General features: G+C 39.0%; 2 protein-coding genes and 1 pseudogene across 5 annotated transcripts; 1 reads left to right on the top strand and 2 right to left on the bottom strand.

Moving 5' to 3' along the window:
* Positions 1-287: 287 nt before the first annotated feature.
* LOC145477790 (ras-related and estrogen-regulated growth inhibitor-like) lies at positions 288-9,778 on the bottom strand. 2 transcript variants are annotated; one of them, XM_081455616.1, is made up of 5 exons: positions 9,541-9,778; positions 4,141-4,279; positions 2,366-2,422; positions 1,933-2,006; positions 288-1,476 (listed from the first exon to the last, which is right to left on the bottom strand). In XM_081455616.1, exons 1-5 carry the CDS (start codon positions 9,586-9,588, stop codon positions 1,030-1,032), a joined length of 765 nt encoding a protein of 254 aa, XP_081311742.1. In that variant the 5' UTR covers positions 9,589-9,778; the 3' UTR covers positions 288-1,029. The 2 variants fall into 2 exon arrangements, with proteins under 2 accessions (XP_081311742.1, XP_081311741.1); XM_081455615.1 differs by lacking the exon at positions 9,541-9,778 and adding an exon at positions 4,865-9,435.
* A 2,355-nt stretch (positions 9,779-12,133) lies between these two features.
* On the bottom strand, positions 12,134-19,324 carry LOC145477791 (ras-related and estrogen-regulated growth inhibitor-like). Its single transcript, XM_081455617.1, has 5 exons — positions 18,836-19,324; positions 18,571-18,709; positions 16,748-16,804; positions 14,439-14,512; positions 12,134-13,123 (listed from the first exon to the last, which is right to left on the bottom strand). The coding sequence occupies exons 1-5, from the start codon at positions 18,836-18,838 to the stop codon at positions 12,731-12,733; spliced, it is 666 nt and encodes a 221-aa protein (XP_081311743.1). The 5' UTR covers positions 18,839-19,324; the 3' UTR covers positions 12,134-12,730.
* Positions 19,325-21,846: 2,522 nt separating this feature from the next.
* On the top strand, positions 21,847-26,845 carry LOC145477775 (methionine-R-sulfoxide reductase B1-like; annotated as a pseudogene). 2 transcript variants are annotated; one of them, XR_014048148.1, is made up of 3 exons: positions 21,857-21,995; positions 23,310-23,473; positions 25,707-26,845. The product of XR_014048148.1 is annotated as a methionine-R-sulfoxide reductase B1-like, transcript variant X2 (transcript). The 2 variants fall into 2 exon arrangements; XR_014048147.1 differs by lacking the exon at positions 25,707-26,845 and having other exon boundaries at positions 21,847-21,995; positions 23,310-25,699.
* Positions 26,846-27,065: the final 220 nt, after the last annotated feature.

Genomic DNA, 27,065 nt, shown 5'->3' with positions numbered 1-27,065 from the left:
GCAGTTTATACTCGTCCCCGTAATTTCTGTCTTCACACCTATTGTTTTCCAGTATAACTATCACTTATTGTAATGCAACTAGTCCAGCAATTAGCCTATTGTTTAATACCGTGTATATATATCTAGTTGATAGGAATGCTTATCATTAAATACTGTCTGATGAGTGCGTAAGCACGAAACTCGGAGTAACAGCAAATCTTGCCTCTTCGTTATTACTCATATACTCAGCTCTACACTATATGTGTATTGAGCACTATTTTAATGGGATCTGCTACTTCCTCATATGGTTATATATTGCCATAAATATTTGGCCCGCCTGGGTTATGTACAAATCGATATATGTTATGCTGCATTATCCCTTCCGCCAACAGGAGTGTTAAATCGAGATAATTCTTTACATAGCATCAGAATGACTAAAGAACCCGATAATAAAAATTAAACTGACCATTCAAGACACAAATTCAGTCGTTAAAGTTATATTATGACAAATGAATCAAGGTTTGTAGGTCGAATATGGATGTCCAATTTGTCGCTGAAAGAGTTAAACGCTCAATCCTCTTAAATTTAACGAGCGCGTTGGATGCTCGAGTGTTTATTGGTTAATTTACAGCTATTGGGATATTACTGGTACACATATTGTTGTGGTCATCTTATGTCCGTAAACGTCCTCTCTTTCTTAGGTTTAGCAACGCACCGAAGTTAATTCTCTGCACTTTTTGAGTCGCATGTGGCTTACATTGTTTAGAAAATCTTATCTTGTTCATACGACATCCATGCCTGTGGGTTTCAGTGCGCTGGTATACACCGCAAAAATGCTTCAATAATTTGAGAGGGCAGATGTTCTTTTTGATACCTCGTGCGTTGGCACCACTGACGTTGGACGTCGTGGTTTGGCTTTCATTACACCTCATGTGTTATGAAGACCATCCAGGCCTATACCAGTACTGGAACTGTTTTAATTTTTGACACAAATGAGAACAAGCCATATGGCTGAAGTTTTTCATCTTGTTCAAGATATTCATCGTCATGTTAAAGAGTGGAAGTTCTTTCTCTGCTTTCAATAACTTGCGGCTGATTAGTGCCATGTGATTGCGATCTGTGTTGCTTTAGCCCCTTCTTAACTCGCGTCATCAATGGCGATCTAGAACCACTGCCGTTCTTGTTATTCAAAGTGAACCGTAGCGAGCCTCGCAGTACATCCTGTGTGCCATCAAAACCTTCGGAACTTGAAATGATATAAAACTCGCATCCTAGATCCATAGCAAGTAATCTTCCTTCATACTCCGTCACATCTTGTTCATATTTAAGGTCTTTTTTTGTCGCTATTAAAAATATCGCTGATTGAGCAACATTTCGTGTCTCGAGCAGGTATCTGATGATGAGGGCTGCTTCCTTGAAGGACGATCGATCAGTGGTCGAGTACAGGACAAAGAAGACGTCTGCTGAAGAACACGCGTCGATTTTCTCGACAGAATTCTGCAACATTAAACAAGTCGGTTAGTGGTCTCATATTTTTCGTTAGTGGTCATGGCAACCGGTGTCAAATCACCAAATGAAATTTTTAAAGGAGCATGATCATTAAAAAAATCATGCAAAATATGGCGCAAAACGGGGGTACATCATTTAGAAGTCAAAGGGTTGGTTATTTAAGCGAACTTTGTGTTAAAACTGGTTTAAGACTGGATCTAGGTTTAACGGGACTCTCGAAGCATTTTGACTTCTTCTAGGCGTAGACTAAACTGTATTGCTGGAGTTAGACCAGGTGAAACAGTTATTGCGATTGTAGTAAAAGCAACGTAATGCATAGCAAAAGCTTGTTCTAGGATAATTGTGCGACTGTAAGGGATCGAATGAAAATTTTCTATTTCTGGAAAAGGATTCCGTGATCTCAGCTCTGAGTCAATGTATATTGCAAATTATTATTACACTTACTTGCCCTGCAGTGTCCAAGATTTCTAACAGAATTTTCTGGCCATCCACTTCAACTCGGTGGCGATAAGTTTCCTCTGGAGATAGGTAGAAGAAGAAAGATAAATAAATTAGTAAAAGAACAAACATTTTATTTCAGATTCTGTCAACTTAATTCAGATTAAGACAAGTAGCTTGTTAAATTTGCCATGATTCTTCTTATTTGGTTCGCCAAAAGACTCGATGGCGGGAGTGTATGTAAAGCGCGCCAGAGTGCCTGAATATTGTGCCTACAGTCTTATCGATTCTAGAGCGGACAGTAAGTGACTCTTGGAAAATTTTGCTTAGAAATTTGAAGCTCTTGCAGCATTCAATTTCTTCCTTACAGATTTCATACATTTCAGTTCTGTAGGCTTTTTTTGAGAGGATTTTGTTAAAGTTCTTTACTCTTTATTACCTAATGTCCTGTCGTATTCCCCAATGAATCGCTTTGTGAGAAGCCTGACAGTAAAGGCTGTGAAGATAAAAGGGAGAAAAAGTCTTTCCATTGGGAAAATAAGAAAATCAATTCGTGGTTAATTTTTAAAAATAATTTTTAAGTGCTTTGTAAGCTAAACTGAACTGCCCTTGGGCACTTCATGAACATCAGCATAATTCAAAAATAGCAAGAATAGTCTTCTTTACCCCTCCCCCCCCCCGCCCCCCGCCATCTCTCTATTCACAATTTTAAAACAACAGTACATTATCCCCGGGAAGACTCCCATGTAAAAAAAGACGGGGGGTGCTCGTGGCACCTTTTAGGAGTTAAGAGAGAAGTTTTGGCACCTCTTAGGGAGCTCGGCCTAAAAAGGTCCACAGCGGCAGCTTTCACAATACCTTTTAGGGTATTGACCCGAAATAGGTTTTGTCTGTTCAGTTAACGTGTCGTTTAAGAATTGGTACCCCAAGGGGTGAAAAAAATTTCAAGCCATGTTCACAAAACAGGATCTTGGTACCCCTAAGGGTTTCTTTCTCTTGTCCTTTTTATATGCGAGTTCTCCCTCTCCCCCTCCCCCGGGAAAATAACCCCAGTCTACCCGTGGAAAGTTACGAGACAGGCGCACTCTAATTCAATGCAAAGTACATACACTTCATTCTTGAACAACTATCTAATACAAAAGCAAACAAGCGCTACTGTGCACAAAACAAATCCTCTCCCACTACGCAAAAATCTTTTGAATCGCTGTTATATTTGTTGTGGAAAAGATGCCATCAGGCTATCAGTCACCAAACCTTCACGAAGTTCCGCGTTCTTTCAGCTGAGTTGCCTTCGTGAACTTTCGGCAGAAGATTTACTGGAATTTCATTCCTGCGTAAGTTGAATAGTTTATTTTTCTTATCTGTTTGCTTTCTACGGTGCGTATTTCCTTTTACGGAAATTATCACGACCTAATGCACAAGAGATGTTTTCATATGTCAGTGGTCACGAACGCATCTTTCGGGTTTTTGACAGTTTTCCATGTCGAATGTTTATGTTCCTCCATGCATGTGTGAAACGTTTCCGGTGATGAGTTAAAGTATTACGGTTGTAATGCTAAACTTAATGATTGCTGGAGTACACGAGAATAGATAGGGATTGAGCGTTCTTTTTAAGGAAATGTTATCATAAAAACAGATTTTTGGGGGGTCATGTGCTACGACCTTTCCCCAATTTACTCGCCAGGAAAAAGCGCACGCAATGGTTTTTCAGATTTTTCGATCCCGAAAAAACGTAATTAAGGGTGTTCTGAAACTTTTTTCGGAGCCGCATCGCAGTGCAGTGTGTTACAGATCAAAACGAGGCTTCCATTCCTTCGGTAAGATGCTAAGAAATCTTCTAAGGTAATTTTTGATACGTGACTGTCATTACAATCGATGATAGTGAGCTTTCACATGTCGCCCTAGGGAATTTAAGAAGTTTTTCTGTCTGAAAAACACTGTCTAGGGAAGCACGTAAACGTTTATTTTGATATGGTTGATCAACCATCCCCTTTTTTCGCTCTAAACGGCACGTTTAAAACTAATTGAATAGGTATTACTGGCCTAATTGAAACGTGACTTACACCAATGGAAATTAATATACTCATGATCGGTGTCTTTTTTGTGAGATAAAAAAGCTTTGTTTGACGGCAAGCTGAGAGCTTCAAACATAAACAAACATGCTCGGCTCTAACGTCAGAACGTGACATACTTGCCTTTCGAATCTCAAAATACCTGATTTTCCTACGCCATCCTTTCCTAAAACCACAGAGCGAAAACTTTTTAAGTTGGTCGTGGTGTTTCCGCCTACTGATCGAGGCTTTGTTTGAGTGTTATAGTTCGCTGGTAGGGACAAGCTGTCCATGGATCGGTCCTGGAAATAAAATAGAACTAATGTTAGTGATGCAGTGAAGTGTACCGAATAAAATCTTTTTATAATCGGGTATCTTTCTTACAATGAATGATGATGGTTGATTGAGAGCATTTATCACCTCACACATCTCTCCGCGTTCGTGGAGAAATAAGAGGTTATAAAAGAAAGCTAACTGAAGTATCGTGGAAATAAAATGTGATCTCCACGGGTCACAAAACTGCAATTTACAAATTTAATCTTCAAATCAATGTCCCACTGTGAAGAACACTTTCAAAATGGAAATACACCTAGCGAGTATTTGAAATGTCATTATCCAAAATATCAGCATTTAATCAAAATGGCTTCACTTCATGTAACCTGAAATACATTCGGTTTCCGCAATCTCGTTTAACTTATGTCGTAGAATTTGTAAAAACAAGGACATGCGAGAAAAGATGTAAACAAAAATAGCTGCTAATTGTAAAAGATCTTTTCAACTCCGTATACCCGCTGATAAAATCTCAGGGTTTCCACCTTCGTGAAGTATCTCTCAAAATCTAGGACAAGGAATTAATCGACGAGTGTTACGTTGCAAAGAGATCATACCGTTTTCAAATGTCAGTCCTTTATGTATCTCTGTAAACGTTGTTTACTCCAAGGCAGATTTTACTAGCCCGTGATGTTTCGTTATCAAACTGCACACAGTAATAATTTACCGTTCAATTATATTTCGCTTTATAGTCAACGGTCGCATTGACGTCAATCAGTAGTGATATATCATTTGCTTGTTGACCCCCGCGTGGCCACGGAAGTCTGCTTGCGTATAAGCGCTACAAGACGTGACCTATGAAGGTTATCACTGTGACAAACACAGTTAAGAATTTTATGGGCTTACAACATTATGTACGCTCTATCTTTTCATTTGATCGTCGTTTGCATTTTCTGCAGAGGTACATAAAGATATCATGGACGCAAGACTTTTGATCGATTTGTTTTTTATAAGCAAATGAAAGTGCTCTCGAGGGTTATCATTTTCCGTGCAATTTTGACTAAAAATATTTACGAAATGTACCCGGTTTCGTCACGTACAAGACGGCCACTAGGTAGAAGGAGCCTTTCGGTTGCCAAGAAAATAATATTTGTTGACACACAAGGGAATGGTGCTACTGGTTCAATTATAAAAAAAAAATCAAGGACTTGATGGACTGATGACGAAATATCGGGAAATATCTGACTGGCATTCCTGAAAATAAAAATTCAGTGCAAGGAAATCTTTAGCCTGGGTAGGGAATCTTGGAATACGAAAACAATTCGATTGTGCCCTTTAATGAAGGTACCAACACTGTATTTGCAGCTCTCTTTTGTCTTTCTTTGTTCTCCAACATTAAGAACTCATAAGCTGAACAAAGCCTAAATTAAAATTATGAAGCTGAAATAACGTTATTTGGTATTAATTGTTTCGCACTCGAACAAAGATTACAATAGGAATGGCTCTATGTTCGTTATTACAGTACGCACAAAGCTGCGGGAAAAAAAAATTGTTTACGCTACTTCGCAAGTAAACGAACGATCGAAGCATGCGTGGTATTTGCTCGTCAAGACACTTCACTCTCAAGTAGTTCCGGTTGTTGTATGTTCTTCAGTGATGTTTTTTTCTCTCCGTAGGTTTTTTGATCTTTAATAGAGATAAGAATTCTATATTCGTCGCTGGTTCTGTGTGTTAGTCAGCCTGCAAGTCACGTCCACACTGTTTTGGAATGATAGTCACCCTCCTTTGTCATACCGTCACTCCCAAAGGGAAAATTCCTTACTGAAAATACCTGCAGTCCGCTCCGCATTGGAAATCCAAGTTAACACTTCATATGAAACTACAGTACTGATTTTGTTTTTTCATTACGTTTTCTTTTAAGGGAAGGCAGAGTATACATTTTCTACAAGCTGAGTTGTTTAACAGTCGAACTACTGGCCGTTAATTAAAACCCGTTTCTGTGGCGCTAAATTTGCATTTTGGAACACATTAAATTGAAGCTACTACCAATCCTAAATTACTTTGCTTACCATTCCAAGTCCAGTTTGTTTGTTTGTTTGTTTGCAGGAAGAACATAACTGTGCTTATGGTTTTCATACGCGGACGAAAGACTGAAGTAAACAGCAGATGTTCTGGATTATAGAATGATATACGCTAAGAAGGCCTAAGAAATATATTTTCATATATTCAATAAACGGAAAACACATTAACGGAAATTATCAAATGGGTTGCCGTCCTAACTACTGAAACTTGTCATTGATTTCCTTCAAGTTCAGTTTTCTTGTTTTTTTTTTCCTCTTTTTGTCTTCAGAGTCCTCGAATTTTTGGAGCGTATGTCTTCATGAAACGCGCAGAATTATGCGCAGTTTAGGACTGGCACTAGTAACACGAAAGCAATGTCTGTTTGGTATAAATGTTTACAAATGCTACGTTTCTCGGCGTCACGAACGAACACTGTTGATCTAAAAAAAAATTAAACCCTTAACAAGACTGAGTTCCGTCATTTTCCATGTCTTGTCCTTGAAAACGATTTGATAAATAATGTCTTCTCCATACTGGACCATTCAGTGTTGCACAAGGCTGCCATCTTCATCAATTATCGTTCGACTCACTCTGCGGTGGAAATGATGTGCCTAATTTCAGCTTAGGGATACACATCAATTTGTGCGCATTCACTCGAGCTCGATATTTTTCTTCCAGTGTAGGTTCTCGTTTGATTACTAAGCCAATTTGAAGATTAGTTAATTGTAAAATAACATTTTTCTTTCCCACAGTTTCCCCCACACCCCGGTCAAAAGAGTTTAGTTGTCCCAAGGTTATCGTGACCAGTTGAAAATGACTCGCTCGCGTGTCTCGTTGTTTACATTGTTTCTATTTCGAATTTCCGCAACACTCGGCATGTGGGTTTAACATAACGAAAAAAAATGTGGCATGCACGAATCAAAAATCAACAGGACAATAAGTCACTCGAAAAATTCTCTTCTTTGTTTTCAATAGATCCCTTCTGTGTTTCCATTTCCTTGTAAAGAACATGCAGAATATTTTACTGTCCACAGACATTTCAAGAGGGCACTTTTCAAGGCTAAAAACTTTTAACAACAAATCGATGATTTATAAATTGAAATTCTCTCTCTTTCTTTACTTACAAAGAAACCGTTCCTTTAAATGCGAGTAGAGAGATTATTCTTTGTGATCAGATCTGGTGCTCTACATAGATCGATATCTCATCAATTATAAATAGCAACTTTAGCCCTCGCGTGATAGGCTGTTTTGTTTTTGACCATTCAGAGAAAAGCATGTTTTGCATCCCGATAAAATTTGAAAACTCACTTAAGCTAATAGCTGTATATTCCCAGCTTCAGGAGGAATAATTCTGATAAACAAACTCGTCACGTATATTTACACTGCTGCTTGTATGTTTTACAGTATCACAAGAGGGCAGGGTACTAACAAAAGAAAATTGTTGGAGCACGGAGAGTATTCAAAATGATGTGATGTTTTCTACATTTTGAAAGAGGAGTAATCAGCAGTAATATAAGTGAATTAGAACTAAATTTCTTTTCTATGAGATGAGGTATTTTCCCTTGTTTAATAGGCCAATTCCAACATATTAAAATTCTAACTTGGCTCCGAAGTGTAGGGGAGTAAAACAAAAGAAATCGCATCGAGGTTGAGGGATGAATAATTAATTTCTTTTGTTTTATTCCCCTTAGCCTCGGAGCCAAGTTAGAATTATAATATATCGGAATTGGCCTATTATTTCTGCATAGTAGTTAATTCAAAGCCAGCCAGATACAGACAGATCGAATTTTGCTGTGGTCGCGATTGGGTAAAAAGTGGGATTGCACCGGAAATGTTTTGTCTAACAATTGAATCAGTGCACAACGAAAGCTTTTTGTATGATTTCTAACGTGTTAATAGGTTTAGCCGAGTATGCACCAATTATCACTATTGAAAGTAATGATAATCTTATTACCAAGTCTAATTTCAACAGAACACAACAGAGCTCCCTTGCCACGACTCTTGTTCACCGACCATTGTGGTTTCCTTTACGGTTTGCACCTATCCGCAATTGGAAATTGATGAATCGCTATCAGGTATTCAGATCATTTTCATAACACGTTTTGAGCCAAGAGTGATACACACTTATGAAATGTTTACTGATATATTAACGCTTTCCAGAACAACCTCTTAGATGTTAACGCCATGAGTCATACAGGTCCTTATCTCAGGTATGAAACAGACGCACTTCCTCATTGAATATCCTTGCAATAAATGCGCTTTTTCCGTATCTGGGCCTTTACTAAAAGCTTTCAGTGTTGATGTTATTCTCAGTGGTTATTACAGAGGAGATAATTCGCTTTTCTCATTGTTATTAACCGGCAAAGATGGAACTTCCTTGACAACTATAAACAAATATCGCTAACACCTGTAAGGTAACTTTAGTTCCTTCCGTTGAGAAACACGGGAACTTTTTATCCGCACAAATAAACTGGCAAACATACAGCATTCCGAAGGTTCCAGAACATCAGTGTAAGTATACCACATGGTTCTCGTTGGAGAATATTAAGAAGCCGACTGTATGCTCTGCGCATGCACAGTTGACTTCATTTTAACCCTTTCTGTTTTGACTTAAGCTGTCTGTAGAAACTCAAAGCCAAATCTTATCATTTCTAACATTTTCTGATGACAAAGAATTGCATATCGACGAAACCTTGAATTTCGTATAGTGCTCACATTATGGATGAGCTACTGATAGAATTAGAGATTAAGGCCCTATGTCCTAGTTGGGGGACTGGAATTAATGACGATGCTGAAAATCGATAGTACTCTCTGAAATAAGCGTTGGTACCATGCTTCAAAACCAAGCTCCTCTGAAAACCCTTCCCACGTTGATTTTCTGTGGTCTCGTTTTTCGCTGAGTCAGTATTCGAGGCCCTATGCTTACTCCCCTCAAATACACACGTGTTTCCTCGAGTATCCTCTGCTAATATGTCCCCCCAAAATATTTCGTCCCAAATTTCTAACGGATGTCTTAAAGCCTTTAGCCGGAGACTTTCAAAACGCAGATGTAATTCAATTCCTGATTGCAATTACTGCAGTGTTTATCATGGAATCAGTGCCGATTTTGTTTAGAAGATATAGTTTCGATTGTGAATAACCTGTAGATAATTTAAAAGAAGCTACGTATAAATGTGATTATGTATTGTACATCAGCGAGCGATCCTGAAATATCACAAGAACCGTGCCTTACCAGGTTAAGTTGTCTTCGCCTCACGCTCTTAAACATCCAGTTCGACATGGTGAATTCAGCACACTCTGAGGAATATGTACGGAAGCAGTCTGCCGTCTTTTTATAGGCCTCTTTTCCGTAACTCGACGACCTACAGGGCACGTATCCAGAGCGATGCCCTGCTGAGTGGCACAGAAAACAGTAGCGAGAGATAGCGACCTGAACAACTAAAGACGGACATGGGGAAACTGTGGTTAAATTCCGATATAGTCTCCCGCTGAATTAAAATCAACGTAGACTTGTTAGACAGGAAACTTCTAAAATACGGTTTATGTGTGTAAAACAAACAAACAAGAGGCAAACACTTCTGTTTTTGTTTTATTTTCGAGTCAAGGAGTGGCTATCAAAGCAGTCCAGTCAGGCATGCCTCAATTTCTAGACTCTGTTATCGTGTTATCTTTGTCTGACATCCTTTATGACGAAGGCACCATTTTAAACCACGATAACACTTGCCCTTGCAACCCCTTGCGACGGAAAAAAAAAAACTTTAGATATCATTAGATACTCTGCGTTCCTCACAAATAGCAATAGCGCAAAATCACAGTTATAGCAATTGTTATCGTTCTTTAAGTTTATCATAATCTGGTGTTTTCAATGGGTTGTGCTTGTTTATTTTTTCAAATCGGCTTTGTTACGCTGGTGAAATAGCCAAGAGAAATATCTTTTTCCAACCCTTTGAGTGTTTGCGTAGACGGCTACGTATTTTGCCTGAAAATCTGTTGCTGGCTTCTTAAGTAATCAAACAAACATTTGTTGATAAAAATAACTTGCGAGAATGCATCGAGAAGTTAAGCTTGTAAACAGCTTTCCCGTCACCATAGCTACATAACAAGTTCATTCTAATTATGTCAGATCTATTTTGTTGTCGACATCAGCTTGGGCGAAAACACACGTAGCCGATATGGATCATGGTCAATCCCTCCTTGGATCTGACATTGAGGTTCTTGATCTTATCTAAGGAGTGTCAACAGAGGAGAAAGGAACCAGACGGAAAATCCTTCGACTTGCCTGCGAAAAAGGCAGATTTAGCCAGATTTCTCTTCCATGCGGGGCTAAACAACAGTGACAAACCGGCGAGAAGAACAGGTAAAGAGAAAGTCGCCTCCAAATGTAATCTCGCGTGTTTCAGTTTACTTTGGAGCAATATATAAGGGCTGGGTCAAAGACTTTTCTTGGTAAAAATAATTTATTAGTTATGTTTTTAAAGAAGTAAGTGGCTATGCAACCAAATTTAGCATACAGTAAGGTTTTAACTTCCAAAATCATCCAACAAAAAGGCGTTTTAGATGCAGGTTAATGATCCCCATCCGGCTCACGTTTGCAGTTGGGGATCTAGGGGAGGGGCCCGGGGGTCCCGGCCCTCCCCCCTTATTTTGGGTAAAAAAGGAAGAAATCACAGAAGGAAGAATAGCCGGCAGGGCAAGCAAAACAACCCCCCCCCCCCCAAGAAGAACCATGCAACATCTTGCCTGGTTACAGCTGTTCTTTTAATTTGCTTCGTTCGTTTCCTGTATACATAACACGTCATGACTTTAAATATCTTATTATCACTTATTTTCGCGCGACCTTAATTTCGTGAATTGGAATAGAAATATTTCGCGGGACTTAAATTTCGCAATTTTAACGAATCACCGTTTTTCACTTGAAGGTAGTTAAATTTTCCGAATTAGGTCACTCGTTTTAAACTTCCATTTCTGTATTTTATTCTTCTGAGAAGAATGAAGCCATCATGAAGAGGCTCCAGCAGCTGATCACAGAAAACTACAGGGAGCCAGATGCCGATGGCAAATTTGACGACTGTGCTGAGGAAGTATTAAAGGAACTTATTCAGCAAGATCAGTCAGATGATGAGGATGATTTCGCGGGCCTTAATTTCGCGAATTTTGTTAAATCGCGAAAATTAGTCTCGCGAAAATAAGTAATAATAAGGTAAATTCGATACTTCCCCGACAAAATTGCAGCAGATCTTTTTCCTTTACAGTTTGACGTTGTTACTTTTGTTAAACTGTTGTCACCATGGATCAAAGATAAAAAAAAATTGCCTTACTATACACCCTCTGGTTTGGAAGACGAATCCGGTTAGAGTGACTGACCTTGCAGTAATGGTAAAGGATTATTTTCAGAAATCTCCCACTGAGGCAACCGAAATAAAAGACGCATAAAATAACAAATTAATTCCCGAGCAGTGGAAAACATTCCAGTAGTTCTGACGTCATGATGGTGCATTTAGAGAATTCCTGTTGCTTAGCAACCCTAGGTCAATACCAGCGGGTTGAGTCTTGTATCTTCAACCTCCACATGTTTTCCAGTTTATGTTCTCCCGATACCGTCTCAACATCAGTTGAAATAAAACAAGCTCACAAACAAACGACAAATACATCACACCAAGTATAATCAGGTAACCATTTTATTGTGTAAACTGGCTCTAATTTTTATCAGTTTGAGTTTTATGGTATAGTTAAATCCCTTAAAAAACACTGTTAAACATCATATTTTAACATTTTGAAAGTTAATAAATACACCGAATTTTCCAGAATTGCTACCTCAACCCCCCCCCCCCCGGATCCCGTTAGAGAAATTCGTTTTGTCGCCGCTAACTAAGTTATTAAAATTTGTTTGTTATCTATCTCTCGAAACCCCGGCAGGTATTTATGTACGTATACAAGAAAGCTTTGTAGTCTAGATAGTATCTATAACTCTTAGCAAAAGCGCACCATTTAATTTGTATTTCATCTCCTAGATGAATTATGGTACAGTGGAATCCTGATTTTTCGAACCTCCAAGGAAAACAAAAATTAGTCCGAAAAATCGGATAGTACGAGAAATCGGGGGTAAATTTACAGCGTTCGACTGAGGAGAGGGAAACGACTTTTGGTTCAAGTTATCAGGAGGTTCGAAAAAACGAGGCTTCGAAAATCGGGATTCCACTGTATACTGTATGTATGTGACAGGACAGGGAGTCAGGTAGGGACAGAGGAAGGGTTGCCCCCCTTATTGGGAGGATGGGGCGAGCGTGGAGAGATCAGCATAATCAAAACAACCTCACTAGTATACATCCCGTTCCACATCTCTACCACCCCTTCCAACCATTTTGCCACTCCACTGATCGGTATTTCCAGATATACAATCATATGCTTCCCTCTAACATGCACTACGACATCGACTTCTTTCGGCTTAACACATTGTCAATAAACACCCTAATGGAAGGTGATCCGTGTTTCTGCGTGTTCACGAATTGCCGAAGAGTGTTGTAAAGAACATTTTGAGAGTCATCGAATCCTTCGGACGCTGATAACTGGCAGAAGCCACACTCCAGGGCTTGAGCTAACAATCTTCCCTCGTATTCTTCGACTTCTCTAAAATGCTTCAGGTCGCTTTTGTTGCCCACAAGAACCAGGCAGGCTGGGTTAACATTCTTGGTTTTCAGAAGGTATTGGCAAAGCAGAGAGGCTTCTTCGAATGAGGCTCGGTCAATGGTGGAGTAAAGGACGAAGAACAGGTCTGATCCAGTGTGAACGCAGTTATCGATCTTTTCTAAGGAGTTCTGCAAATACGAGGATATTTAGAAGACGGGTCAGAAAGAATACGGGGCTTTGTGATTCTGCAAAAACAAAGAAACCCTACACACACAGTCGCAAACAGCCTTGTATAGAAGCGGGAAGGAGGACTATAAGCCTTCTCTTTAGCTTTCCGCCTTTTAAATTACAGTTTACAGAAAACAGACATTGGTTATGCCACTCTGCTTTACGAAAACACTGGTGATTTTATAGAAAAGTACATTCTAAAGTCAGTAGTGTGAAGTACATGCACAATACTGGTTTGATTCGTGAGAGATCTGGGCCGAGTTGTTCCAGGATTAGCGAGAATTTTGATTTCAGTTTTGTAACGTCTCGGTGAGGTTTTCTATTTATATTGTTCAGTTGTCCTTCAGTTTTGAGTTAGAACAATCTCAAACTACACAAAAATACAAGCAGTGAAAACATTTTTATTACGAGATAAACTAATACTTTGGTTAACTTTAAAACCTGGTGGTTTAGGGTCAATGCCGAACTTTATATTGCTTGTAAGTGTCAAAACGTGTGACTGTGAGACTGTGTGCTGTTATATATGTTGATTTGGACTGACGTTTTGACAATATAAGTATTAGCTATCTTCAGAGTCAAGTGCACACGGTTTTTATCAGATATGTAGTCCACAATGTTATGTAGCTATAGAGTTCTTGACCTAGGTGACAGCAGTGGCAGTTGTTAACTAAGAATCGGTTAATCCCAGATATCTTCACCTCGTTTTAAGTCAGTGCGTAGCGTGGGTTTAAGCCATTGACGCTAAGTGTTATTCCTCGAGCGCGCGTGGGATGTGAGATGATAGATAGATAACGAGACGCGTAGCACCGAGTAGAGCATGGTATAATGGCTCTTAGTATATACCACACAAGTGAATAGTACTTTTCGCGAGCTCTGATTGGTTAACTCGGAGGTGATTAGCAAGTACTATCCACCTCCGAGCAGCCGGCGCGAGAGATTTTAAAATTTCCAACCGCTTGTCAAACATAAAATAACGTTTTGGTCCGCTAATTATTCAGCTTCTGTGGTATATACTAAAACAATTATTCACCTCAGTGTCGGTGAAAGTGATAGATATTTACCTCCACTTCGGTGAATCATTGTTAAATATACCGTGAAGGCTAAGCCAACGAAAACCCTTGAATTGCATTATGCAATGATCAAGTTTTTAATACTTTCGCCAATAGCCAAAGAACCTGTAAATATTGTACTGCAAGCAGATTTACCTACCCACGATAACTAAATTGCCCACATTGATAAAACAGCGTGATGTGGATAAAAGGATGAGATTCTCACCTTTCCTGCTGTGTCCAGAACGTCAAGAGACAGAAACTGACCATCCAACTCCACATTATGACGATATGTGCACTCTGCGAAGAAGCGAGTGAAATGACTTGATTTCTTACATGAAGTACTTATCTCCCCTGACTCCTTGAAGCCTTAAAGTTCCTCGAGTACTGAGTGATCATTATTTGCCTCCTTATCACAAAATCAACGCGTAACCAAGTATATAATACAGTGGAATTAATTCCTCGAACCCTAGATTTTTCTAACCTCCCGATAACTCGAACCAAAAGTAGTTCCCCTCCCCTTGGTCGAACACTGTGAATTTACCCCCGCTTTCACGACTAGACCCAATTTTTCAATGTACTTTTTTTTGTTTCCGTGGAGATTCAAAAAAAAAAAAGTCGTGATTTCACCGTAGACTAGAATGATAAGCAAACAGAGTCCAACGACAAATATAGAGTTGTAACTGAGATAGCCTAAACCAAAATACTACGATCAAAGTCTCTTCTCTAAACAAAAACTCCGCAATGAACCTCGATGAAACTACACCGCATGATATTGTTGCAAATGGTACCAACGTAGTCAACAAAACGTATATGCTCCAATCGTGATTTTCTTCCACCTCTTAATTCAAAAAACTTTTATCCTCTTATAGCTAAGAAATTTAAGAAAGGCCGGGAGCCAAATGTCCCTCGCTACAGCATTCTGCCTATAATTCCACATGCAATCTTTTATTCTTCAATCGATCAAAACTGAGCGAGTTTTACACCAATTTGTTCTTCGTGTTCAATCAAATTGTAGCAAACATTTTCTCAAAAACTGAACGCAGAAACCGTCGAAATTCTCTAGGAAGATGATGCTACTTGCAATTTTCGTGCAGGAACAACTAAGTCCCACATGCACAGATTTAATTTATTTTATTTATCTTTGAAAATTCCGTATGATTACAGGCTTAATGGCTGAGTTATGGCTGAGTTAAGGCTTGAAACGATAACGGATTAGCGAAATGACCAGAGTTCTTCCGGCTTAGTCAGATGACTGATGTAAAGAACAATGTTTGAATGGATTAAAAGGATGAAACTAATTAATGCTTTTCTGACTATTTGGGATGCGACGTGGGAGAAATAGGAAAACAAAATTGGGTGGGTGAAGTCAGTGTGTACCACAGACAGAATTAATAAACTACGCAAATTGTAAAGTAGGAGACTAAAAATGCGGCACTAACTGACAGGTTATGTAGGGCTATGTTTCGCCACTGCATGCAAAGAACGAGGAATCTTTAAATTAAACTCAGCCGACAACCGTTGACATCACTATTCACACAAGATTCGCCAGATTAACCCGTGAAACCCTATAACTTTTGTGTTTTGTCAACGGAAATCGTCTTGTTCGACCTTTTACCGGTTTGTCGAGTGCTTTTTGCACTAACAAATGCAATATGGAATCGTATCTCATGACCGCAGTGCGTTTTCAATCGCGCTTAATCTAGTGTTTAAGGTACTGAATTTCTTACTAATATCTATTACCAGTGGAAGTTGGCTTGATTTTATTCACCACTGTATTTTTAACCTGAGTTTTGACTGACTTCCTAATGGACGAAAAATGCTGGACTAGTTTGGCAGGAGGTAAACTAAATTCCCAGGAATAACTACAAACTCAGCTGATCATGAGGAAAGTCTCAGCCAGGCTATCCTGTTGGGAATACGCGATGCACTGCAAGCATTTTTTTGTTCTAGTGAGTCTCTGACAAATCTCAGTGTTTTGCACTTGACAAGTAGTTACGTGATAACACGAACAAGGTCAAATTAAACCTGAATGGAAGAACCTCTCTTTGATGTAACTCCAAATTCCCCGTGTTTACATCAGGGAAAACGTGCAGGGATAAGAAGATGGAATTGCTTTTCTTTTTTCAAAACTGGGAATGAATAGGCTAAACTGACCGGTGTTTTCCTGGAGTACATGTCTGGACCTGTACGATTACACCGTACCTAAGTTATTACGAGAGTTCTCTTTTCTAAACTGACCACACTTAACATCCGGTGGTTTTTTCCACTATTAAATGGTTTATCAACCCCCTGTTGCTGTTTTCATTGAAAATAAATTTGGACAAAAAAAGCTCTTGGAATCCCTGAAAAATAAACACTGACAGTCAACAGGTCTCCAATGCTACATTAAGATGGCTTTCATGATTAACCTTTATCCAGGAAATAATTTTCTGATAATACTAAGAGCTTATCTCGTCTGGCTCAGTTTATCGTATACTCAGTCGTTAATTTACACAGTGGCTGCTAAATCAATTAATTATTATATCAACTTACCTAACGTGGTGTCGTATTCTCCAATAAAACGTCGTGTTAATGCTCGAACAGTAAACGCTAAAATATATTCAAAAAAAAAAAAAAACTTTAATACAAGCTGTCTAAAATTTAAGTTGGCTGCAAAACATCTACGTGTGTAACTTCGAACACGAAATTTCGGCTTAGGGGCTTGTCGGAAAAAGACAAATGGAGATAACGAAGTTTTGCGCGATAAGTTCAGCATAATTTGGACGGTATAAGAGAGACAATCGCCCTTGCAATTTTGTTGCCGAAAGGGCAAGACTGTGTTCGTGTGCTTAGCTCGGGTAAAGACAGATAGATCAATTCGACTTTAAATCCGGACTTTTTCCTACAGTAGTTTAATTTGGGGTTTCTGTGTATTCGTTTCCTCGATTCGTGAGTTAATGATGTACATGTAACTTAGGATGAATTTTTTTCAAGCGGTATTAGCAGACACATTTTGTGCTGATAAATACTCTAGTTCGTGACTGTGTTAATCGTCTTGGTGGGCGTCCGAAATACTAGAAAATACAATCAAGTTAAAGTTTCGGTTCGGTGAAGGCCAACAATGACATTTGTTCTTGATTATAATATATCGATAAATTACATTTGTTTCATGTTGGGCTTATATATCAACTGTCAAACAAGGGAAATATATCGTGTCGAAGTCGGAAGGTTGAGAACTGAGATGATCACAAACAAGCGAATAAGAACTTTAAAATCGACAAAACAATTAACGGTAATCTTCACCGGCTGTTTTCTTTAGTTAACCATGTAGTTTTCCATTTGAATGCGGCTAGTTTTATTTACTGGCTTGTAGCCTACGCTAGTCGCTCTTTGCAGAAACAATATACAGTTTCGCTTTCGGTGGGTCATTTAAAAGATGTTGATATTGTTTACTGTAATCTGTGAAACACATGTTTTGGACAAACAGTAGTTAAAAACGTCTTTATTCTACCATTCCGACACTGGCATTGGAACAGTGGGCTTTTGATAGCAGTTCGGATGTGATAGTCAGACCTTTCTAAATTTACGACACTAAACTGATGAATTCTTACTTAATTCCAGTGTGGTCGATTTTGTTCTCGCAAAAATACACATAATCTCTTACCAACCGTTTAATTTAGATAGAAACGCAATCGTTGTGAATTTAGAAACACGTAAACTGGTAAACTGTTGTCCAGTCACTCAACGAATTTGAAAATTTGCTCCAGAAATGCGTTAAAATAGCTTGTGTGACCCCGCGTGTTTTCTGAAAACAAAATTTTTCTCATATGATAACACAGAGCTAGACCCGAGGCCTAGACTGTTGTTTTGAAAAAATTTTAAATTAAATAGCTCGACCTGTGTCGCCGCCACAACTGACTTCCTCCAGCTAAGTCCGGTTAATGCTCTACACAACAGGATAGCCAGTGACGCTCACTGTTCGGCTTAAAAAGAAAACAATTGTCCCGAAAATTCTTCCACGTCTCCTCAGCGACGAGTAGGAGATTTTTAATTAACGTTACCAATGCAGGGTTTCTTGTACAAAACAAGGCGTCACATTTACAGCATTTACACCGAAGCTTAAGAGCGTTGTTTGTTTTAAAGTTCTGCTTCGTTTCTCAGACTTGTGCCTCACCTGATGCCATATCATGTGGCTACATTTTAAGATATTAGCCGTTTCCGTTATGTATATTTTAGTTCAGTGCGTGAAGTTCTTGCGGTTTTAAAATAAAAGCTACCGCTATCAGTGATTTTATGGAGAGTGCGACTTTGTTTTTGATGTGCTACTCGAGAACCCAGTGTAAACTGTTCGCACGTGCTGAATTCAATTGGCTTACCTGATTTCCCTACTCCATCTTTCCCCAACACGGCAACCTGAACATTTTTAACGCTCGAAGTTGTCCCATTCTTTCTTCTTTTAACCATTGGACTCTTGATGGGCAGTCGCTCGTTAGCTGTTGAGTACGAGCACTTTTCCTAAAGCAATTAAAACGCAGTCATAAAGATTTCTTAACAAATACAACTGAGCAAAAGTTTCCGATATTGCCAGCGATAGCCGAGCGACTGAAGGAACGCAACAACATATATATTCAAGTTGCTTACCATAATTATTGTTAAGATGCAGCTGTTTGTAATCGTTTCACGACTGGGCTGCGTTGTTAAATACAGTTCCCTTTTGGTCCGTGTAGGTGAATAAGATACTTATCTACCTTCCGGTTAATCTTGGCTTTTTCCGGTCACGAAATGCGTGACACAGCGGATATCTGAGCACACTTGCGTGTTGTTGATGACGAAGAATTCAATATAAACTATTTTTAATCGGAGCACCCCCTGTAGTTGAATCGATGTTGATTTCACGTACTGGGCGCTAAAGATCATGAATAATGGTTTTCTGAAATGAAGCCAGACTGTTTGACTACATACGGCACGCTTGAAGCACAGAATTCAACAAAGCTATTGTCAAACATTCAAGAATCTCCGTCACCGGTGCTTGAGCAAACTGAAAAGATTACGTTTGTTTATTCAATTAGGAAAGAACGTGTATTTCATCTTGAATTCCAAACGAGTAAATTTTGGCCTGTGTTTAGACTCAAATACTCACTCGCTTCAAATTAATTTCTTGCGGAAACCCGACAACTGACCACAACAATGGCTAGAGGGGATTCAAATCGGTTTTGCGGTGAGACATTAATTTCTATTCTGATGCCGTAAGATAATCCTTTTCTTTCACTACGCTCTGCTCGACCAATATTTATGAAAATCTGTTCACAGTGCGGGTAGACGAATAAAGAGGTTTTTGTGCGAAACGAAATCTGACTGAAAAAGACTGTTCCACGCGGTGAAGGGAGGTGGGGAAGGTCATCAGTGATTTTGAATGAAATATAAAATCGTATGAGAAAGGAATCATGTAATTGCAATTAAGACCTCTACATAGCTCTGAATAGGGCATAGAACTGTATCAGGTGTAGTAAGATAGACAAATTAATCGAAAATGCAAAATATCTCGTCAGCCGAACGATCAAGCAAAATTGTTTACTTTTGGTAACTGATCCAGCAAAACAATTTGCACCAATGGCAACTGACGGCCCTTTGAGGTCGCGAACTAATCGAAGGCATCTTTCCAATTTAGCCTGAAGCTTGTTACTTCCCCCTGTGATCCGATCGGCACTGGGAGATTGAGTTAAGAAGGTGTTATAATAAGGATTGGCAAAAAACCATGTGAATAAAAATAAGGCAGGACTTAAGCAAATAATTTTACAGACTTTACGTTTTCCGTTTTTATTCTCCAGTACATGATGGTCCGCCTTCTCAGATTTTCTGATGAACAATTCAATACCTGGAGGTGAAGAATCATTCGTGAATCGCGTCCAACAAAACTTAGACTGGCTTGGTCAGTAAACAGAAACATAAAGACTGATTGTTTGTAGTGTGAGCTGACACTTCAATTTTGGCAAAAATATGAAACTATTTCAGACGACTTACAGACCTGACCCGGACAACGGTCACAAATGAGTTAACCAACATTTTTAGACCAGAAGTTGTTATCTCGACGTTAACCTTGTCAGTTTTGGCTACAAAAGGGTTGAAATCATCACGATGAAAAGAGCCATTTCAATTCATGTTGCAATGCACAGGAACTTGGAGGGTTGAACTTTTGTCATCATTTCCGATTACTATGGGAAAATTGCCCACTGGGCAATGTGGGATGTGTTATTTAAGGTTTTACGAGTAGAGGAACGCACTCGTCAGGTCTAAGTACAGAAGGTTAGTGTGAATTGTCAGAAGAAAAAGGTCGAAACACGACCCTCTAAGTCTGAGCGTTTTGAAAACATTAATGATGAAGTTTTCTGAGTTCTTCCTGGTGGATTTCCGAGTTTTGGTAATAAAACAGATATGGTATAGTTTCAGTTGAGTTTCTCTTTTGGCCGATCGAAGCATCCGATACACCCACCAAAAGTTTCCTAAATGAAACGGGAGGTGTTCTTGTATAACGAACAAAAGACACACCTGCAAGTTATACAATTAACCGGACGAAGCGACACTGTATATGGGGTACAATAAAATGGCTGTTATATTAGGTTCATCAAAGCGATTCAGTGCTACTCAATCATCATGTAGCCACGTGATAAGATAAAGCACGAAAATCTTATTCCCGAATCAGCTAAAGTAAAGTCACTAAGTTAGAAAACCACAAAACAAACAAACAAACAAACAAACAAACAGACAGACTGAAAGTGGTGCTATGATCAAATTTTTACCCCTTGATTTTTCAGGTGTATCACATAGAGTTCCATGAAAGAATAAAAACGCCGTTCACCGTTTTCAAATATCTGCATTAGTTCCCGAGATATTTAAGTGTGAAAAATGTGTAAAATATGCAAATGAGATGACTGATGACGTCATACACTCAACCCAATATTACATTAAGTATATAAATAGAGCTATCTCGGTCAATTTACAGCAGAATCCATTGAAACTTGGTAGGCTAATAGTTCTACAGGAAACACACCTACGGCTATGAAAAATTCTGCTCCCATGGCAACTCACTCTTTTCCAGTCCCCACCCACTTGGTTTCAATATGTTAGTGATTTTCAGGTTAAAAACATTAAACGAGGCCAGGAGTTCGAGCTCACATATTTATATGCCTGCTGGGTCGTGCATATGAGACACCATTAGCAAATATCAAAATGGATCGCCAAAGGTGGCCAGAAAAGCCTTTAATATTGGGGAGATCTGGAACCCAGTATGTTGTCATGGTAACAAAACTGTCGAGCTCGTATTGTGGAGCACATTTAGTAGAGTCCTACTGCAAAGAATCAAACATTTCTGATACAAATTGGCTGAGATATCTTTCTTCATCATATTTGATCAAAATTTGGCTGAGTGTATGACGTCATCATTTGGTAATTTGCATATTTTAAAAACTTGAATATCTCAGGAACGAAAAGAGACATTTGAAAATAGTAAACGGCATTTTTCTTCTCATAAAGACTTCTTGTTAATGTTTTAAAATGGCTTAGATAGGAGAGATGCGATTTTCGTCATGGTACCACTTGAACGATGGCAACAAATGTTGCATTCTGGTTGAAATAACATAACGGCTAAGACAATGTAAGGTGAAACAGCTGGTTATCAAATATCGCGGGGTCATTATCTAAGTTCGAGGAATTCACGGACGCTTTCACGGCTTTTACAGGGCATTTATCATGTCCTTTAGCTCTTGGAAAGGAAGCGAAAAGTACAGAGACCACTTTGAAGCAGGTAGGTTGTGTAAAATTCGACTTTTTCTCACAATCTTACGAACAATGTATATTTGTCGTCGAAATTGCAAATTATTATCCGTTAACTCAGCTGTAGATTACGACTATATATCTTTCGCGGACCGTACCTAATTCACCCAGCTGTCAAAAGCTGGTTGACGGTTTATACGATATTTAAAGGTAGAAACAATTTCCTTTAGATAAGCCAAGGATACCAATGGTTGAAGGGAAAGTTTCAAAATGCACAGTACATGATTATGTATGAGCGGCAAATTGAAGCAAATGTACGTGTGACTGTGCAGGACAGAGAGAGAGAAAAAAACGTTATTACTCAAACTAAAATTTTCTATATCGGCACTCTGAAATGTACTCAGTTGAGTCACAGAGAAGGTAATTTTTATTCGCAAAGTGCAAACGTCGAGACTACCATAGCCTGAGTTTGAAATGGCGACTGTTTTTTAAAAACTTGAAGCCATTGCTGAGTCATCCTGAGTCATCTGCTGAGGACATTGTGCAGTAAGCTATAAGTAGAACTTTCATATCTGATTTTCCTGACAGAGAGTGGGAGGGGGTGAGGGGGAAGGGGAGGAGAGGGTGGAGGGGGGGGGGGGGGGGAGAAGGATGGTTAGGGCTAGAGGGATGTGATCTCCATAGGAACTTTAAAGGTACCATATGCATGTCCTCTCCAATTAACAAATGGTAAACGCCATAGTGTGCACTATTGAGTTATGGATGCACGCGGGAGGTTGCTAAGCACGAAAGAAGCGTAAGAGTTGCACGAGGCGATAGCCTAGTGCGACTCTAGCTTCTTGAGTGCTTAGCAAACCTCCCAAGTGCATCCATAACTCAATAATGCACGCTATGGCGTTTACCATTTGTTTTATAACATAACATTGAGACATTGGAACAACAGAAGTCCTTTTATTGAGCTACATCACAAAAAAATGTTTGTGTAGTCTTACATGACAAGAGAAAACAAGCGCGCGAAAATTCATTCATGACAACCGACTGCACACCAGTAGCTCGATAAAGTTTCATCTTCAGACAACTGTGAAGACAGTTTCGCATTTCTGGCAGAAGAACGTCGGCCATTACTTTGGAAACAATGTCTGTCAAAAGATTTGCTTTGTAAACATTAGCACACACGTCAGCAGCGTACACCCATGGGCAAATAGTAGATGCTAAATTAACCAATCAGAGCGCGCGCTTTGCTTTAGTTATGTTATAAAATCTAAATAGGCAGTGTCTGTATAACAGTCGCCTTTAAAATGTACAATATGACGGTCACTGTATTTTTTTTTTCTTTTTTTGGCAGGGATTTACGTTTGTCCAAAATGTGGTCATGAATTGTTTAGTGCTAAAGCTAAGTACCAACACCACACACCTTGGCCAGCATTTACTGAGACCATAAGGGCTGATAGTGTGTCAAAAAAAGATGAGACTGAAGCTCAACAAAGTAGCAAGGCAAAAGCATTGAAGGTACATGTATGTGATTGGGTGCATTACCTGTTATTAGATCTGATTGGTAATCAAGATAAATTACGTCAGTTCTCTGTCTCCTTATTTCATCCATCCTCAGCCACAGTTAAGTTGTGCATCATACAATTGAATTATCCTACTGGGTATAATTATAGAATGTGGATAAAAAGGTGTCAGTCTGCATCAGGACATTGATTCATACAGTTCAGGCTTATCCCAGTTTCTGCAGCATGGGACGTAGCTGGGAGTATTTCTACTCCCCCCAGGTGGGATGCTAGTTACCTGCTAGCATTAAATTCACAGTTGCCCATTTATGCAAGTGGTGGAGAAAGGCACTGTGTGAGTAACATGTCTTGTCCAAGATTATGTCACCACGCCTGCACATAGTACATGTACATGTAGCTGGAGCTAAAGGTGTTTGGTGCTACTGTATGTACCTGTCAGTGCCTAATTACACTGTAGTCTCACTTAGTAACAGTCAAGTACAAGATCAGTGTATTAAGACTGTTAAAACCTGTTGGATGAAATTGCAAGAGCGATGTGAACAGCAGCAACAGTACAGCTGTTTGTTCACATTTCACTGCATTTTCTTCATGAATACATGTATTAATAATTATGAGGTTCCAACATAGTCTCTTGGTTTGTTGTTTTGTGGCCACTCAGAATTCTATTGTTATATATTTATACTCCATGAGAGTGTTATAATAAATAAACATTGACATTGACATTGAGTTGCCATTGAAGGAGCCTTGTTGGTCCAGGTGGCAAAAATTCAAGTACAGGCTGGGTGTTGTGTTCTATTCTTTAGTCAGATGCTTTACTCTAATTCTTAAATTGTATCTCTCCAATGGATACCTTGGTGTAAATTCTTAGGGATGCCTGGGTAAGGAGGGGGGAGTGGCATTCCTGTGATGGACTGGCATCCCATCCAGGGGGGGGATAACAATACTTCAGTCAAAATGAATACCTGATTGCAGGTTACAAATGCAATCATGTACTTCATGCATGTAAGTTAAAGAAATAATAAAATTAGAGTTGTTCAACATTCCGCTGTTTCTGACATCATGATCAAGGTAAAAATGATGGTTTTATCATGGTGTGAATATACAAATTAAGGGAACTAGTGGAACTATAATAAAAGACATTTGCTTGTGATCTCACGTAAATAGTTTCACCTTGATAATGATGTCAGCAACATCAAAACCTTGGAGAACTCTAATTTTATTTTTATTTAATGTACTTTTTCAGCAAACCGCTAATGTACTAAAGAAATCAGAGTTAGGTGATGGCCTGATAAACCACCAGACCTACTGTTGGTTTGTACACAGGCTTCAACTTTGCCATCTTTGCAGTAACTACATGTACAGTTCCTACTCACTTCTTCTTGACAGGTAACAATTATTTGCCAGCCAAGGCCTGTCACAACATATTTCTAGTTTAATGCCCCAAGACACAAGTACTTGGCCTGTGTATTTCTACAAAATATCTATACCCTTCCCACAGAAGGTATTCTTTGGTTTGAATACCCCACCCTCACTTCTTCAGAATTTCCTGAGTTCAGCTTCATACTCTTTCCTGTAAGTGTTTTGTGCATTGGAGATCCCCCACCCTGTCAGAATTCCCATTGCCCTTTCATGCTGGCAGGGTTTTCATTAGCATTGTCAGCAGAAAGGCAAGGTTTTCAACTAAACTTTTTTATAACTGTCATCCAGATGGCCAAACCAAGCAGGCAAAAATTGGCCTCATACCCAGTAAATTAGTCTGGGGCCTGTCCCTTAATGAATTCTGTGGGGGTGGGCATGGATATTGAGCATCAGGGGAAGAGCAATTCTTGTAGGTAGGTGAAGTCTGTATATGAGCCAAGTGGCCCATCTGACTGGTGCTTATCCCAGTTTCTGTAGCATGAAGACTCAGCCTGGGAGTATTTCTACTCCCCCTTGAATGGGATGCTAGTCCATCGCAGGGTTACCTTCAGCATTAAAATCACCAGTACCCATTAATTTTATACCCCTGAGAAGACAGAGTAATTTGAGAGTAAAGGGTCTTGCCCAAGAGCACATCACATGATGTTCCTGGACAGGGATGGAACCCAGACCGATTAATCCAGAGTCAAGCACACTATATTGTGACAATGAGGCCACCATGCTTCCCCTGGGGAAGAGCAATGTTGTGTCAAAATTATTGACATTTACATCCACAAACTCATGTCTTCTTGTTATTAATGTGATGATAGGTAAGCTGTGGCAAATGCGGCAATGGCTTAGGACATGAGTTCTTAAGAGATAGTCCAGATGGTGTATCCTCAAGATTTTGAATCTTCTCTGACTCACTGCAGTTCGTCCCAAAGCAGGATGAACAAGCCAGTGAGTCAACCTCAAGTCAAAATGGTACAAAGTAAACTTTACAGTATAATATTAAGGGAGCGCAGCTTTTAAATGATTGTACATGTATAATACATGTATATTTATGGCACTAACAATACTATCTCTGGTATGCATTAAATTTAAATCAAAGGCTTACAATAACTCCAGGCAGGGACTGACAGTTAAAATGTTGATGGACACTAGGAATAGTCTAATTTGGTTTCCTGCTTGTCAGTTTTGTGGGGCACAAGTCAGTCGACTGGCAGATTTGACAAGAATTTTTCTAGGCAAGGAAACTTAAGTTGCCAGTAACTTAAATTAACAGCTAAAAACTCAATTAGACCACCCCCTCCCTTCAACCTCTTATCTTATGACCCCTCCTGTACCACTTCATGGTCTTCATAGGGTGTTAAGGATACTACGAAATTACTAATTCTATAGTGAATTTGAGGCATTGGCATAGAATAAAGGAAACGTGGCCATGTTAGAAAGTACAATATAGCTTTTAAGGTAAGGGCTGATGAAGAAGGAAAGCCCTTTTTTAAATAAACACTGATTTTTCAGAAAACTACATTATTCAAAGGCTTTCTTGAACTGGAACTGTAAATATTTATTGATACTACAGCTGTCATTTTACACTGCAACTGTTGATATTTTTACAAGTTTTTAAACTAGTGGCTGATGAACTTAGGAAGAGCTGTTCTTAGGGAAACACTGTGATTTCTGAGAAATTAGATTATTCAACGTGTTTCTTGACTTGGAGCTGTGAATTATATTTATTGATGCGACAGCTTTCATACAGTGTAACTTTTGATATTTTTATAAGTTGATCAACTGGAGAGTTATTGCATTCTGTTTGAGTGTATGAAGTGTCTAGATTGAAACCCTCGAACTGTGGGAGCTAGGTATGGAACGTGGTTACAAGTACAAGTTACAAGTAATTGTAACATCAAACAAGATGCTAATAAATTCAGGTTAATCAGATAATAAACTGACTCAGTTTTCATTACTGTTGCTATTTGTGCTTAAAACTATTACCATTATTATTGTTATTATTTTTTATCATTATTACTTAGATTGCTACTATTATTATTAATAATCGTAACTTTATACATAAATATAGACATTACATTTAGGAAAAAATATTACTTCGCTTACTTCGCAATAATACTTACAACAAGTTACAGTACATGTAGGTTAGAAGAAAGTAATAAATAAACAATAGCCTC

Source organism: Orbicella franksi, chromosome 2 (assembly GCF_964199315.1).
Source record: "Orbicella franksi chromosome 2, jaOrbFran1.1, whole genome shotgun sequence".
Taxonomy (NCBI): domain Eukaryota; kingdom Metazoa; phylum Cnidaria; class Anthozoa; order Scleractinia; family Merulinidae; genus Orbicella; species Orbicella franksi.
This window is presented reverse-complemented; position numbering and strand designations above follow the sequence as displayed.

What these genes read in the sequence shown, in the direction of transcription:
- LOC145477790 (XM_081455616.1), bottom strand. Translation starts at nt 9,588, where the DNA reads ATGTCGAACTGGATGTTTAAGAGCGTGAGGCGAAGACAACTTAACCTG. An exon ending in GGAATACGACAGGACATTAG is followed by an intron (nt 2,007 to 2,365) that starts GTAATAAAGAGT and finishes ACCTATCTCCAG; the next exon opens with AGGAAACTTATCGCCACCGA. An exon ending in TCTTGGACACTGCAGGGCAA is followed by an intron (nt 1,477 to 1,932) that starts GTAAGTGTAATA and finishes TTAATGTTGCAG; the next exon opens with AATTCTGTCGAGAAAATCGA.
- LOC145477791 (XM_081455617.1), bottom strand. An exon ending in AGATGGAGTAGGGAAATCAG is followed by an intron (nt 16,805 to 18,570) that starts GTAAGCCAATTG and finishes AATATATTTTAG; the next exon opens with CGTTTACTGTTCGAGCATTA. An exon ending in AGAATACGACACCACGTTAG is followed by an intron (nt 14,513 to 16,747) that starts GTAAGTTGATAT and finishes GCTTCTTCGCAG; the next exon opens with AGTGCACATATCGTCATAAT.